At 34.5% G+C, this 15550-nt stretch overlaps 1 protein-coding gene across 5 annotated transcripts in view; it reads left to right on the forward strand.

The window, feature by feature from the left end:
• NBEA (neurobeachin) overlaps nucleotides 1–15550 on the forward strand; it is a 458842-nt gene that overhangs the window by 369708 nt on the left and 73584 nt on the right. For all 5 annotated transcript variants that reach the window (XM_066544903.1, XM_066544904.1, XM_066544902.1 and 2 more), the window contains 2 exons: nucleotides 4293–4405; nucleotides 13821–13961. In XM_066544903.1, coding sequence (XP_066401000.1) covers nucleotides 4293–4405; nucleotides 13821–13961 — 254 coding nt within the window. The remainder of the gene's footprint in view (nucleotides 1–4292; nucleotides 4406–13820; nucleotides 13962–15550) is intronic.

Here is a 15550-nt window from a genome sequence, read left to right on the forward strand (position 1 = left end):
TCGAGCATATTTCAGCATGTTTACAGCTCTGGGCTTTCCTCCCAAAGGTAAACACTACGCTCTGCTACTTATCAATCAGTCTCAGTGTTATACTCTCCATGGCCCTGGTTTTTGTCCTGGCTCTGTAGACATAAGCCTTCCTGGTCACCTCCCCCCTCCTCCCTCTACCTGCTTCATTCTCAGGGAACCTTTTGTTTTTGCTGTGATTATACTAATTGTCCTCTCTGTATGGGACCAGCATATATGTCAACTGAATCCTCTGGGTGATATAGGAAACAAGTAATTTTTGCTATTCTCAATTAAAAGATTATTAAAAAGAGTGCTTAAAAGTAATCCCACTACACCACAAGGTATCAGAAGGAGTGGGAACAAGAAGTTGTTTTTAATATTATTGCAGTGCTCACTGTTTTAGCTAGAAGTCTAGATTTCAAATCCGTTTCTCAGTATTTATCTAATTTCTGCTGTTTGATTTCAAATTGCAGTACATTAAATGTGTGCTTGCATTTGTATTTATTGGAATTTTAATTCTTTTAAATCCTACATGTCACTGCTTTTAAAAGAAATGAAGAATAATTGCATCCATAATTTTTGTGAGTAATTTCTTCTAGTGGAAAAGGATTATTTTTAAAGGTTTATGGAAAAAAAAATGACATCCTCAATTAGGTAATAAATTCAGATGAACTTCTTCCCCCTCACCTTTTTTTTTTTTTTTTTTGCCTGTTTAGCATTTTCCACTTTTTTACTCTGTGATGTACAAGCCCTCACTGGTTAATTATGTATATATTTAGCTACTGCATGTGTTGGGCTTATTATTGTCATCTAATTAGATGTAACTCGAACTACTTACTTCTAGAAAAATCATTAAAAATTCTTTCCTAATGACCTAGAGATGACAAAATGTCTGTAAAGTGTGAAGAAGCAGACAAGCACAGGAACATCGCTCTTAAAGAGTGTTAATCCAGATGCTGCAATCATCTAATTAAACAATATTTTGCTGTCATTAACATTTTCACCAAGGAATTGCAGTTATAATTTCTTTGTCAGCTGTCTCTAGCTCGCTTTACCTTAGAAACTAAAGTGCCATATAAAAACATTAAATTGGATGGTTTAATTAAAAAGTTTTTTTATTTTTAATGAAGAAACACATCCAGTATTTCTGAGATCTCATTTACTATGCCTCATTTTTATTGTTCAAGTAGATTAGTGTCACAGGCCTTGCGATATTTAATATTCAGCCTTTAATATTAATCTCTGTAAGCCTACTTGAGGGGAAATCTGAAGGCTCTGAAAAGGTGTAGGGACTACCAATAGCCATACAGGTTTATGTTCTATATTTATTTAGCTAAAGAAAGGACCAAATAATTCTTGTTGGAAGCAGCAGACAATTGATGAGATGGCTAAGTATATTCATCTGCTGACTTTTCTCTGAAAATAATCAATTGTGAAGCCAGAACAGATCAAGACAGCATTTCTAATAAAGTGAAGCCACTAATATTTATGCATGTTTAGAATTAGGGATTTGTAATCCCATTATAGGCCTAGATCACTGTCCTCCGCTCAGATAAGTACAGATGTGTGGTCTTACCTTGTAGGTTTGGTCTCCTTTCACAATTTAAATTAGGTTCATCTTCTCGAGTCGGGTTTATTTGTTGATATTAAGGAGGAAATTGTTGAGTTGAAAAAAATAAATCACTAACTTTTTTATTAAACAAATTAAGAGCTATTCTTAGTAGTTATTATCTTCATAAATAAAACATGTTTTATAAAAATTGAAGAAGGAGAGAAGAGAATATTTTAGTTTTTTTCACAAGTCTTATATTTACCAAATACATAATCTTGAAAGCTTCATTATTTGCAACGTATCCTACCTAAGCTGAGAGAGAAGCTGCAATAATTTCTCACTGTGAGGTAAAAAAGAGGAGTTACTGCAGTGTTCTGACATGGAGCTAATGTCACATGATAGTTTCTTCATGTGTCTACACCATAAGTAACCCCTCAGCAAAAGAGCCAGCAAGGCTCAGGATTGCTTTTTCCTTTTCCTTTTTCCCATTATTTTCCCACATGGAATGGGAACAAACAGTCAAAATCTTGTTGACTGAATATTGACATTGAATTGATATGAAATTAATGAAGTAAGTATCAAAATTAAATGAAATCACAATATGAAAAAATCTCAATTTCAAAATAAAACATAATTTTGTATGACCCTACATTTCCTTTCAAAATTTTGCAAAAGGATGTTCTCACTTTTTAAATACTTCTCTAAAATGGTTACAGTTGAAGATTTTTATTACTGTGAGCTCTTTTCCATACAAATTTTGATTCTACAGAGTCTTCATTTTTGCTTATGCTTTGTAATAGACTGCAGTCCTCTCAGTCATTCTCTTCCTGGATCTCAAAGTTCTTTTAGTCTGCTCTCTGCATAAGCACAAATGTCTTTCTATTGTGAAAGCTTTTGCACACTCTTCTGCTAATTGAATTAAAGATTTTGATGGTGAGAAAAACTTTTATTGTATGAAGCGATAGCTTTATAGAGGCCTTATTTTAAAGCACCCTAAATTTAATAATCTCAAGAAACTTTACAAGTCATATGCAAATAAACCCTTGCCAAAGAAGAAAATTATATTCTGATTTGAAGGATGTAGAAAATTAGGCAGATTTGTCTTCCTTCAAAGCATATAGAGCCCCCTCTCAAAAGTCTAAAAGAATAAATATTCTAGCAGAGCATACCTTTCCTTTTCCTTCCTTACAAGGATAAATTCTGGTATACTTCTTGATATAGTTGTTTGACACATTCTTGTTCTGGCCAAGAATTGTTTGGCATTCATTCATTCATTCATTCGTTCATTCATTCATTCATTCATTCATTCATTGTTGATATAAAGAAGAAGTGATTTTGTTTCTATCCATCTTTATTTGTGTATGTAGTGCACAGTACTGGAATTGCTTGCTTGACAAAGTGATATTTGCACCTTAATTTTTTTTTTTTTTTGCATTCTTGTGAACATCTATGTTTTCAGAGTGTAAAAATGAGGACACACAATTATTAAGAATATGCACTTCTCCTGTATTCAGTGAAACTATGTACAAAATAAAAACATGCTTTTTGTTCATCAGCTTTTCTTGAAAAAATAAGGTGTTTGTAGAGCAGTGGAAGTTTCATTAAAGCAGAACTGATTTTTTGTGGAGAATTGCAACTGCTACTCAGAACAAGGAAGCCTGTGTTTTCCTGTGCTGAGTGTTGTACCCCAGGAATCTGTCCAGAATCTGGAAGGAAGCAGTTAGTGAGACAGGGCTGTAAATCTGCTGCAGGACTGGGAATTGTTAACCTGGATTATTTCAGTCTGTTAATTATATTATATAAATACACACACACATATATTTATGACCTGATTTTGGTTTTTAAGACTTACGTTGCATATTGTGTGGTTCTCACTATAGCATTAGGATGGACAGCTCTGTACTAAGAAATTTCATTTGTCTTATCACTGAAATGTTAGATTCTGCTAAATACTAGAGAATACAAAAAATAACAGCCTTTCCTAAACATGCTTTTCTTTGTGATGAATTCATAATTTTTAGTTAATTGCAGTTGAAGATTGTTCTTTTGAAATGGTATCTATACATGGTTTTTTGCACATTTGAGCTGCTGGGATGACAGCAATGTTTCTTTCGTGATTGAAAAGAGTGGCCTGGGGTAGTCAGCTCTGTCTTTTACATGAGAGAACTGTTTTTTAATTTTAAAAGTGATTAAAAATAGTGTTACAGCAAACCTGACTTTCATCACTTTGATTCCACAGTTGCCATGGAATCTCACCATTTCTTCAGTGAAGAACCATAGGGAATGATAGATTAGCATGGACTATCTAGAATAGACCTAGATTTGCAAACCTCAAATTTACTGCCTTGCTGTTTGGAGTCTCATTTTATCTTTGCCAACTATGATACTTCATGAAGTTTCTAGGAAATAATAGTCAAGTTCTTTTGAATTTCTATATTCATGCTATAAAAATATTTTAATGGAAATAAAAAAGAAATTCTTTATTGGCATATGGTGCATTTTAGTTGATCTTAAAAGATACTGTACTTTTTATATTATTTCAGTTTGTGTTGACTTCTGCTTCAAGATAAGTGCACCTAAATGGCTGCTTTTGTCTGGAAGATTTAGACCTGGTTCTATCAAAGTGGTGGGAACTGGGAACATGTGATGCAAGAAATGTAACCACTACATTTTTTTCTAGCTGGACAAGTGGACACTATTTCCTAATTGTTAAAACTTTCTTTTTTGATAGGACGAACATACAATGATCTGAACCAATACCCTGTATTTCCATGGGTTTTAACAAACTATGAATCTGAAGAGCTAGATCTGACCCTTCCAGGCAACTTCAGAGATCTATCAAAGGTATGCTTCATTCTTGTTAAAGAACAGTAAGCCAGTCCTTTTAGAAAGACATTTTGTTTTATATTTATAGTCTGGTTAAATAAGGTCTTTATCGTAAACTCATAAAAGACTGAAATAGACGTTTCTATTTTAGAACTATTTTATACTGCATCTCTATATTATGCTGCTTCCATGTCCCTGACTTATCTAGTTCCAAATCTACAACTCCTCTGTACCTTCTGACTTATGGAACAGGAGTGCATCAGACCACTTGATCTCACTAATTATGCCTCTTAGTTTATAAAAACTGATCCTTTGGAAGTAAAAAGTTTAGACTATATTTTGCAGTGTCTAGAATAGTAATATAGTATCAGCATCTTCTTTTGATTTAATAGTTAGTAAAGGGGTACTTTGTATTTTAGATCCTGGAGTATCTGATCCTTGTTGTTATTTGTTGGGGTTTTTTCGGTCCAAGCTGATTTGGGCACTTAATGTTTTAGAATAAAAAAAAAATTTCTAGCGTTTTTTTTTTTCTCTAATGGCACCAATTTTGATCAATACCCAGCTCTGGTACTCTGGTTGTGTTAACAGACTGCAGAGAAGGTCTGTCCTGGCCAAGCATAGCAGAAACATATGGAGAGGCTCTACTTTTGGCCAGCTAAAATACAATAAAAAAAGAGCCTCAAAACCGAGCTGTGGAAAGTATCATTCCTGTTTACTATCAATTAAGAAAATGTATGCACTCTCTTGCCAGTGTAGGTGGCAAGATAATGCATAGTCCTGCAGCATCCCCAGTGTGAGGTTTCTGTTGTCTGGTGTGTCAGCTTTCTTGCATCCTTACCAGAGCTCCTCAGCCAAGAGGGAGAAGTTGCTTGTACAAATTGAGTGAGGCTCAAAACCACAGGAAGCTGTCACTCATTGCCTTTAGGAGTGAGGCTGGAGAGGAGAAAATGACCCCCAAGGCCTGTTCTGCAGTCCTGTGCTGCAGACCCTGCATTCCCTTCTGCTGCTGGGCAGACATGAGTGTTTCTGGGGTTTATGCTTTAAGTCTGGATTTCTTTCCTCCTCTCTCTGCAAGCACACATCCTGGGGAGCGATGGAGACATCCTGCCCTGGACATTTGACAGTTTCATCTCTGCTGGAAAGAGTGTGCTTGCAGTACCTCCAGATGTGTTGTAACCATTCCTGGAAGCCTGCTTTTGTAAGATGTCCAAAATAATTTGAGTAGGACTTGAATTCATAATAGTGGATAGAGACACTTAAGCTTACACTCCTTTTATTTTCTTAGACAAATAAAAAAATAAATAAGCAAATAAACCCAGAATTTACAGTTCATTCACAGTATGCCTCAAAAGGAAATAAATAGCTTGATACTTCCGTTAGGTTATGTAAAACTTCTGACCTTTCACAGTATTATAGGTATGTTTCACAAATGTGTTTTTCAGTTCTGTAACACCATTGAAATCTGTGCCAAGAACAATAAAAGATCCACAGACATGACTTAAAAAAAGACCTGTGATCATTTTACACTGGCTTGTTCCCTAGCATGTATAAAAGTAGTGCTGGTTTAGAGTTGTTCAGAAAGATAAACCTTTCATTAAGGTGCTTACACTTTTCAAAATCTCTCAAACTCACTTTCTGGATGTATTAATAGCACTGGATGTGGTGAAGTGCAACAAGATTAGACAGTGCCTCATGAGTCCTTCTCTAGGTATTTAATTTGGTTCAATCCAAATTTTTATAGCAATCTACTAAAATATGTAATTGCTAGAGGAAGTAGTGTGATAGCTGAATAGATGTGTTTTCCTCATGAGTTAGTAAAGACTCATTATGGAATTAGTGCATGTAAAGCTTATTAAATATCACTGTGCTGTTATTAGTACTCTTCTCAAAAGGAAATGTAAAATCAAGTCCATGACTATTTATTTTTCAACAAGAATCCATGCAACGTGCACATTTTCTTGCCAATTTAAAACTTACCAAAAGCTATCAGTGGTTTCCTCTGGAACAGCTAAGGTTTTGACCACTGAAAAGCCTACACAGAACTAGTCAATGAAAATTACCTTTCCTTTCTGACAGTATCTGGGCCGCATTTATCCCATGGATGTATGAGAAAACACATGTGAAATCTGTAAAGTGTTGTGGAATACTTCAGGATAAAAGGATTGTAATTGTCAATTTTTTGCAGTGTTCATTATGAAAATATCTGATAGATTTCATTTCACCATGGTTTTAAAAGGAAAAGTAGGTTAATGATTTATTTTAAAATGCAGTGGCTGTTTAGTATGGAATGCTTGATTTGAGTTGTTCAGCATTACTTCCATCCTGTTTCAATTTTTGCATTATCTGTAAAAATCTTTAAAATTCGAAAATTCGAATGTCTCTGAGGTATTACCTTCTCAATTCTGCTTTCATTTTTGATATTGTTCTGTATCTGTGAGTCCCTTCTTTTTTTTTTTTTTTTTTTCTCATGGAAGTGAATCCTGAGTAGCCTGGTGCTTAAAAGGATAAAACTCATAAAAGCAGGAGTTAGTAATTTATTGTAAATATTGAAAGAAATTGTGCTAGCAAGCCTCAGCCAGACCTCTGGGGCAGGCCCACTCAGTATCCTTTCCATGCGGAGCAATTCCCTTCTGTCAGATTTTGCCCTGCAATGGAGACATGTTCCTGCAGATTTGATGGCAGATCAGAACCTCTAGCTAAACTGTTGATGGATAAAATCTCCTTCCTCAGTTCCTGACCTTCTGTCTCCCTGTAAATTTTGCCCTTCTTAGTTTCACAAAGCTTCTGTCCTTGCTATTTAGCAATTAATAGTCCTCAAAAAATCTATTGCAATTATTTAGAATTTTAATAATATTGCATATATGGTAAAAGCCCACAAAAGCAATGAAATTTAAAGAGAAGTCACCTACCATGCTTTGTTTTCTTGATTTAAAATGGTTTCTGTAGTTAAATGTAGGTGCTAAATCTAGCTTTTAAAAAATATTTTGTATATTCTTGCTCAAAGTTCATACAATACTCCAGTGACAGTTCTGATAATTAACTACACATTTTTCAAATTTTTTAATGTTTGGCTTCCAGGCTTTCTGTATAAAATATAATACAACACCTTTGTGATATCACAACTGCTAGGTGAACATACATATCAAATGCAATTCATATGATTTTTGGAGATGAAATTAGGAGTGTTTGTCTTGCTTAGGATGTCAGTAATGGAGTAAAACATGGGCTTTTGCATTTAGTCCAAACTTAAATATTTACATTCGTGCAAAGCCATCTTGAACATGTAGCTTGTCCTTTCCTTCCATTCCATTTCATTCTGGTTTTATGTGGCACTCCTTATTGTGGTATTTTTACATCCAGATGTTACTTGTTCTCTCAGAACAATTATGTTTAAATATTAGTCTGAAAATTCCTCCGTCCTATTTCTTTTGCGTGTTTGGAAATTCTGTTCTAAAAGCTTTTTGGCTTTTTTCTTTTTACATACAGTTATAGATTTAAAACCAAGGCTTATGGGCATGGAATGTGCCAGAGCAGTGGGATATATTGGACCTCTCATTTGATTAGACAGTGTAGGTTCAAGTTTTATTCATTACATATACAAGGTTAAAGGTTATATTTATTGTTTGACAGGATCAAAAGCTAATGAAAGAGGCTGTCATAGATACATAAATTATCTTTTCTGTATCAAACCATCGGGTGATCTGCTTATTTTCTTCTTTGTTGAGATTTCCTTTAAGGAATACTTAGGATATTAAACGTTAGTCCAGGAAACACGTACACAGCTCTTACTAAAAAGTGATTTTTTGTGAGGTTCAAGTCACTTAAAATGTGGTATGGTTTGTTTGTATAAAATTGTATGACTTTTACTCCTAAATTATAGTGAATGCATGGTTTTGACATGCTGCATTGTCCCTGCTCATTAAAGTGTAAACGGGAATTTCTCCTCATTTACTTCCAGTCATACATCCTGTTAAATAAAATGATTTCTTCACCAGGCAAAGTAATACTATTATTGACATGTGTATGAAACATCACACACCCATTCATTGAGTGGAAAAAATTATGTTTTGTTAATATAGAAGGTGTTTGACTGATGGGTGGTGATAAGCATAACCACTTTTCCTTATTACTGTGCCATTTCAAAAAAAGGAAGTGATAAAGCCCCAAGGCTTCTAAATGTAATAATGCAAATGAACACATCCAAGTGTGAATATTTCAAGGCAACCACACTTAATACTTCCAAAAATGTATATGCTGTGGCATGGAGTTTATGGGCTTATTAAGAGCTCTAAGTTGGAAAAATGAAATAATTTTCTGTAAAATTAAACTTCTCTCTTTATCATATGCAACTCTTCCATCAGCAGAAAAACTACACACAATTAAAGCCACACAATTAAACATGTGTTTTTCTCAAATAAACAGTTCATTAACTGAGTGAAACTCTGGTACTATGAATCTGTGAATGCTCTTATATTTGATATTGTTGATATCTGCTTTTCATATTAGGATGCTGAAGAAAAATCTGTTTACTAATTTGGACGCAATTGCAATTTATTTTTAAGTTTAAAGTATCATCCTAAGACATCCTATTTATAGGTTGTTGTTCAGTGGGTGTTTTTTAATAAACAGCAAGCAGTCAGGAAAAGCTCAGTCAGTTTCCAGCTGGAGCCAAATAAAGCCAGGTTCAATATACCTTCATACCAGGCTACAATTTTGTGCAGTACCTCACAAAAAAAAAACCAAAACAAAACAAAAAAAACCCTAACAAAAAAAAAAAAAACAAAAACAAAAAAACCCAAAGCAAAACAAAACAAAAAACCCCAAAACCCAAACCTAAACAAACAAAAAACCCCAACAGATAAGGTAGTTGAGGCATGAATTACAGTCAAGTTAAGCAGAATATTTGAGTGGCTAGATAAATGGAATGCTACATTCAGTTCTGCTCTGATGAGAGAATATAGTTCTATTTGGCAAACAAATAGATATTACATGAACTAGCATAACACATCCAGTGGATGTAAACAGTAGATAAAAGGTGTATTGACAATATATATTGACTTGTTCAAAGGCCAGATATCTAAAGAGATTAGCCAGGTAAAAAAAGAAAGATGTAGTAGTGTGTTTTTAATGTTACAGTAAATACTTGCCTTATTTTTAAATGGAAGAAAGAAACATAAAATAAACTGAAGCAGCAAGTTTTAGTACATCAAAAGTGAAGTGGCTGAATAGGCATTGTCATAGAGTGACCTGTTCTGTTTGTTTGGCGTAAAGAATATCTTATGAAACCATTATGTGGGAAGTTAATTCTATGTAATATGAGTCCTTACAGAGAGAATTTTGCAATAAAAAGACAAACGATATGTTTGGAAAAAGCATTTTATAAAACATTATGAAAAGAACTTTTTAAATAATGTTCAGAACAATTTATTTTATTCAAATTCAGCTTCTGTCTTTGTCTTATGGTTAAGATATGGACTGAGAGAGTATATGGATTGAGCTTTGCCTTTGTATTGTTTGGGCAAGTCATTTTAATCAGTGCACACACCAACAGAATCTCAGTCAAATGGAAATAATATTATTTTCTTCCATTATGTAAAGTTACAGGGATTGATCCATAAATAAAATTTAACTGCATTTTATAGCCATGATATTAGATTAAAACTGAGGTATTTGACCTTCTGCGCTGAGAATGGTATAGTAAAGCTATGAAAAGTGAGCGAAATTCCATATATCCTACACATTTCACAAGAAACGTGAGAGACTACTATGACTGTAGAACTTGTTATCTAATAGGACCTGTGCCTCATCAGAGTAAAATTGGTTTAGCTGCTAGTTTATACAACTGAGACATAAGGTGTTTACACAAATATCTTTGTCTTTACTGAAGGATGAACTCATACCATTACCCTGGTTAACAGCATTTCCCCACATGGATGTTAAAATGACGCTAAAGAAGCCAGGCGGAGACCTTGCAGAATTTACTCCCTGCTATTTTATTTATGGAGGGTTTTTTTCTTTCAGAAAGTGCCCGGTCTTTTGGTATACAGAAGAAAGAAAGAGAGATTGAGCACTTTCCATTAGCATTTTCAATGTGCATGGTTTCCTGAATCTGGAGAGATGTCCTTTACATTAATGTGTGGAGAAGTGGTTCACATCAGTGTCTCCACGACTGCACAGAGAAGGGAGATCAGGTGTTTCTTGTATTCCTTCACCACAGGCCAGAGATAACTTATGTAAGGCTGAAGTAGAAGCTGCAGAGTTGTGTAAGCACGGGCAGCTTCAGCTCTCCTCCCCAGGCAGTGCTGCATTCAGACACTTGTGCCACTTCTGGGATCCCAGTTGTCATCTCTACATAAACAGCACTGTGTTTGCACCCTACCTCTTCTAGGGCAGCTCAGGGACTTCCAGCTCACCTTCCTATTGCAAACTAGAGACAAACCTAAGCAGTCTCCTCATGGACACTATAAAGGATTGTGGAATGACAGAAATTAACCCATGTCTTCCAAATCCCAGGCTGTCAGAGAGATCACTAGTTCGTCCAATCCAGGATCTGTCCTGAGAAGTTGAGGTGAGACTTAATAGCTGAAGACAAGCTCTTCCTCCCTCCCTCCCTCTCTCTCAGGAAAGGACCCCAAAAATTAATCTTCCCAGAGATTTTAGCATGAAAATTGCAGTGTCATGCAAGAACAGAAATGACTCTCCTTGGTATTTCACTTAAAGACTCCATTTTATTCAGATGATGTTTTGTGCATTTCGGGATTTTTCTAAAGTAATTGAAAGGGGGAAAAAAAGGTAATGACTCTGAAAAGAATATTGTATGATGGTAATCCAGAAAACAGATTTTCAGGTTTATCATTTAGTACAATTAATCATATATGCTCTGAAGGTAGATTATTTTAGGTACTTGTACAGCCATTTTAATATGAAAATGGAAATGCCTGATCTTACATCATTATACCTTTTATCTTTTAAATTGAAGTAACACCTCTCATTGAACAACCTAGAAAACATGATGATATGTTTGCATTAGTATTTTATGACTTTAAAAATTATTGTCAAATTGTTGAGAGAAATAACTTTTTTATTAAATACAACAATATTATATTAAAAATGTTATTTAAAGGTACTGATTAAACCAGCATTAAAATTTTGCTAGTCTATAAAATAAAATACCTCATAATTATTTTGAGAATCAGTTATACCTCACAGGCCTTGTTACTTAAGTCAATTTACAGTGAATAATGAAAACAGATCACTTATTTGATGGAAGACTTCTAATCAGCATCAACTGTGTTTCGAAAGGCCAGGAGTTTTCTATATTTTCAATCTTGTGTTAATCATCATATTTATTCTCCACTGTGCCTTCAAACCTATATGTACGATAATATGGTGACAGATGACGTCTCTGTCTTCCATAGCCTCAGAATTCACTGCAGCATAGGATAAGATGCATCTTTGTAGTGGAGGGAAGAGATATTCTCAGGGTGTTTCTCCATTACCAAATACAATCTCACCAATTTGTCTGCTATTTTGTGTTCTCTTCTCAGAGGGGGTGGACATTTCATTTCAACAGACTACAGTGTGAATTACTGCTTTAGCTCTTGAAATGTGCAGTTGGGACTGGAATTTTTTCTGCCAGAGAAGTGGATGCACAGTACCTTAATGAGGGTGGTGTCAGCAGGTTCCATCCAGTCCCCAAAGCAACCCAAAGCCTGATATAATTTAGCAAAGTGCACATATATCTGCACAGTTTGTCAGTCCAATGGGAAAAGAATGTCTCTTTCAAGGAGCTGTTGAACAACCATTTCTATGTAATGATAACTTAAAGGCTATAATACTACCAGTGTGTTTCCTGACACTGGCAGGATGTCTAACAAAACCAAGTATAACAAAAATGCAAATATTTATTTTTTGCAATTGCCAGTATTTGAGAAACGAGCCTGAAAAGTGTTAGGGAATGGCTCATACTTCTCTTTCAAGAATGTCTTGTGAGGTCTTTCAGTGCAGTCTGCACCAGATAACACCAATCCATTGGGATTACTCAATCATTTTACACATATGAGAAAACTATAAACATCTCCATGACACAGCAAAGTATTAAGCATCCAGAGTGCTTAATGTGAAAAATACTGAAATCATAATGTTTTAAAATGTAAAGGTTCACCAAAGACTGCTATTTCAAAACAAGCTCTAAATCAGAAAATATCATGTTCCATGTCAGCCTTTTAAGCAGCAATCTCAAAAAAATACCAGTGCTGAAAGAATAAAATACTTGCAGCTTTAAATTTTTTAGTTACATATCTAGTGTAGTGAAACACAGAGATTTGACCTTGTACTGATATTTCCTTTCCAAATTACTTTGGATTTTAATTCATTAGAAAATTGTACAGTGCAATAAAATGTGAAAATACTGTTAGCATTTGGTCGAACCCCTTGCCTATATATATATTTTTAATACCCTTAATAATATCAATTCTAATTAAACTTTGATTAATGCAAATCAAGTAATAATTTCAAACTACAATAAGTTTAAACAATTATTTGGTGTGGTAATGTGCTCTCCTCTAAGTATTAAACTCAGTGTTTGGTCAATTTTACTGTAAAAGCTAAAACCTGTATTTTCTTTATCGAAGTAACTTTTGCATCGTACAGTAACAAATACTTTTTGCTAAAGCTTCTGAGATAAAGTGGGTTGAAAAATCATAAAAAGCTTGTATTCCTCAAGTAGCCATATCAAAACCAATAATTCCTACTACTGCCTTACATCTCTTTTGTTTTTCACGTGATTTGTATAGATTGTCCTTTAAATTCGCTCAGAATGGACTTTGAATTTGTGAATAATTTCCACATTCTATTGTTTTCAAGTACAAACCTTGTTTGCTTTGTTCAATAAAACGTGTCTTTGTTCAGTCAGAAAGTACACCCAGTCCTGAGGACTATGCATGGTTTTTAAGTATTTCTGCTTAGTATCACCAGACACCATCAGCAGTTCCACGTGAAATCTTTTCATCATGAACTGCGCATTACAAAGTATCCTGTGCGAGCAAAAGTCAGTTTTCATTAGCTGTGTGATTATGGTGAATGACAGCCACAGAAATATTAGTTTGGCCTCAATGCATTTTAAATGCTGTTTTAGAAGTCTATTTCCAGAAGAATGTTACTGAACTAATTGGGAAACAACTTATACTTCAAGAAGGTCCTGAAAGTTTGCAGATGTGGATCACTTATATTTGTCAGTTAAAATAAAGAAACTCATAAGCCTTTTAGTACAGAAAGCCTTTGAAAATAAATTCTAAGCTTATAGCAATCTCAGGGATTACTACAGCATGGAATGTGTTTGGTTGCAGTCTCCTGTGCAGTAAATCTTAATGCAGAATTAACTTATGCCATATCAGACAGCTGATAATATATTTGACCTCTTATCACTTTACAGCCTATTGGTGCTTTGAACCCAAAGAGAGCTGTCTTCTATGCAGAACGGTATGAGACATGGGAAGATGATCAGACTCCACCTTATCATTATAACACCCACTATTCTACATCTACTTCTACCTTGGCTTGGCTTGTTCGTATTGTAAGTATTTCTGGATCCTGGTTTTTATGGAGATCTTTATTTGCAGCATCTCTTCTGTCACCACTGTTTTGTTTTTTTTTTTAATGAAAGCACCTTTCTATTAAAATCTCATTGTTCTTCCCTACCTTAAAATCTCAGAAATTCTCTTGATATTCTTTATATACTCATTTGTAGTGATCAGGGGTTCCTTCCTACCCAAACAATCCAAAATGAATTTAAACATAAAATTGTGGTGGTATTAGGATGTATACAATGAGAAAAATGCATCTAAAATGAAATCCACCCCCAAAAAATATCTCAAGGCAGAAATCTGATACTGCTCATATTCATTTATTATCTTCAGCTAGGGACAGATCCATGCAACATTTAAAAAAAAGCCTTTTGTAAGAACATTGTCACATCAAGAGGGGAATTATATAACCAATTTTATATTAAAGCAACATTGAATAATATTTTATGCAAATGAACTATGCTTCTAAATTAATGAACATCTCTACAGTTTTCAGAAATGTAGAAATTGGATTCTAACTTCAAACTCTTATGTCAGTACTGAAAACCTCACGCTTCTATGACCAAAACCAGATCTAAGGAAGGGGACCAAACTTCAAAGATAGAATGAATCTGAATTCAGTGTATGTGTTATTACAATTATTTACAGAATAAAGAGTATTGATGTGACACTGAAAGTTTCACAGGGAAACCTGAATTAATGAAAAATTGGGTGACTGTGTAATTACTTAAGTTAAAGTACACTCTGCCAATAAAAATCTGTTGCATAAGGTGTATTCTAAGCATGTTTTGCATACAACAAAGCAAAACAGAGCCACACAAAGCTTCATATTGAGTTTTCACTCATCTCAGCTTCCCTTAGACATGTTCATTTTTTTTCTGCTCAGAAGGGAATTCATGTGTCTGTGAGTTCAGGATATACTTCTTAAACCATGGGAAACTAAGTGTTGATTACACTCCTGTGTTGGGTGACCGCTGTATTCCTTTTAAACGTTGCTAAATTATTCATCTACTGAATACATTTTATGGTACACTTTGTTGCCTTAAAGTAGATTAAAACCAGTAGTTTTATTTGGATGTTTCTCTATTAATTTTGGCTGCTGTACAGCAAAAGATCCCCTCTTGCTAGTCAGCAAATTCTCAGTGGTGAAATTCTGGTTACAGGCTGAATGTACAACACACCAAGGAGTATTCTTTTCCTGTATTAGGTTAATTCAACGTCATTTTTACTACTGTCCTTTATGTAATACTGTTGATGCTCTTACTCTCTTTTCGTTCTCACCTAAAGAGCAAGAGAACAGTCTTTGTCTTGATGGCCTTGCAATATAGACCTTACAAATTACATTTGTTAGAGCAAACAATATACGTGAGGATAGAACACAGAAGTGGAAACCACTGACACCCAAAGAAGAGGTTGCCAATGAAAAGGTGAAAACCACAGATAACTTAAATACAGGGACACCCCTACACAGGTATTTTAAAGATTATTTAAATATGATTCACCAGCAAAGAAAAGCAATCTGTAATGGAAGTAGACAAGAGAAGTAAAAGAAGACAAATCCAGGAAAGAAAAAAGATAT

This window comes from Molothrus aeneus, chromosome 2, assembly GCF_037042795.1.
Source record: "Molothrus aeneus isolate 106 chromosome 2, BPBGC_Maene_1.0, whole genome shotgun sequence".
Lineage (NCBI taxonomy): Eukaryota > Metazoa > Chordata > Aves > Passeriformes > Icteridae > Molothrus > Molothrus aeneus.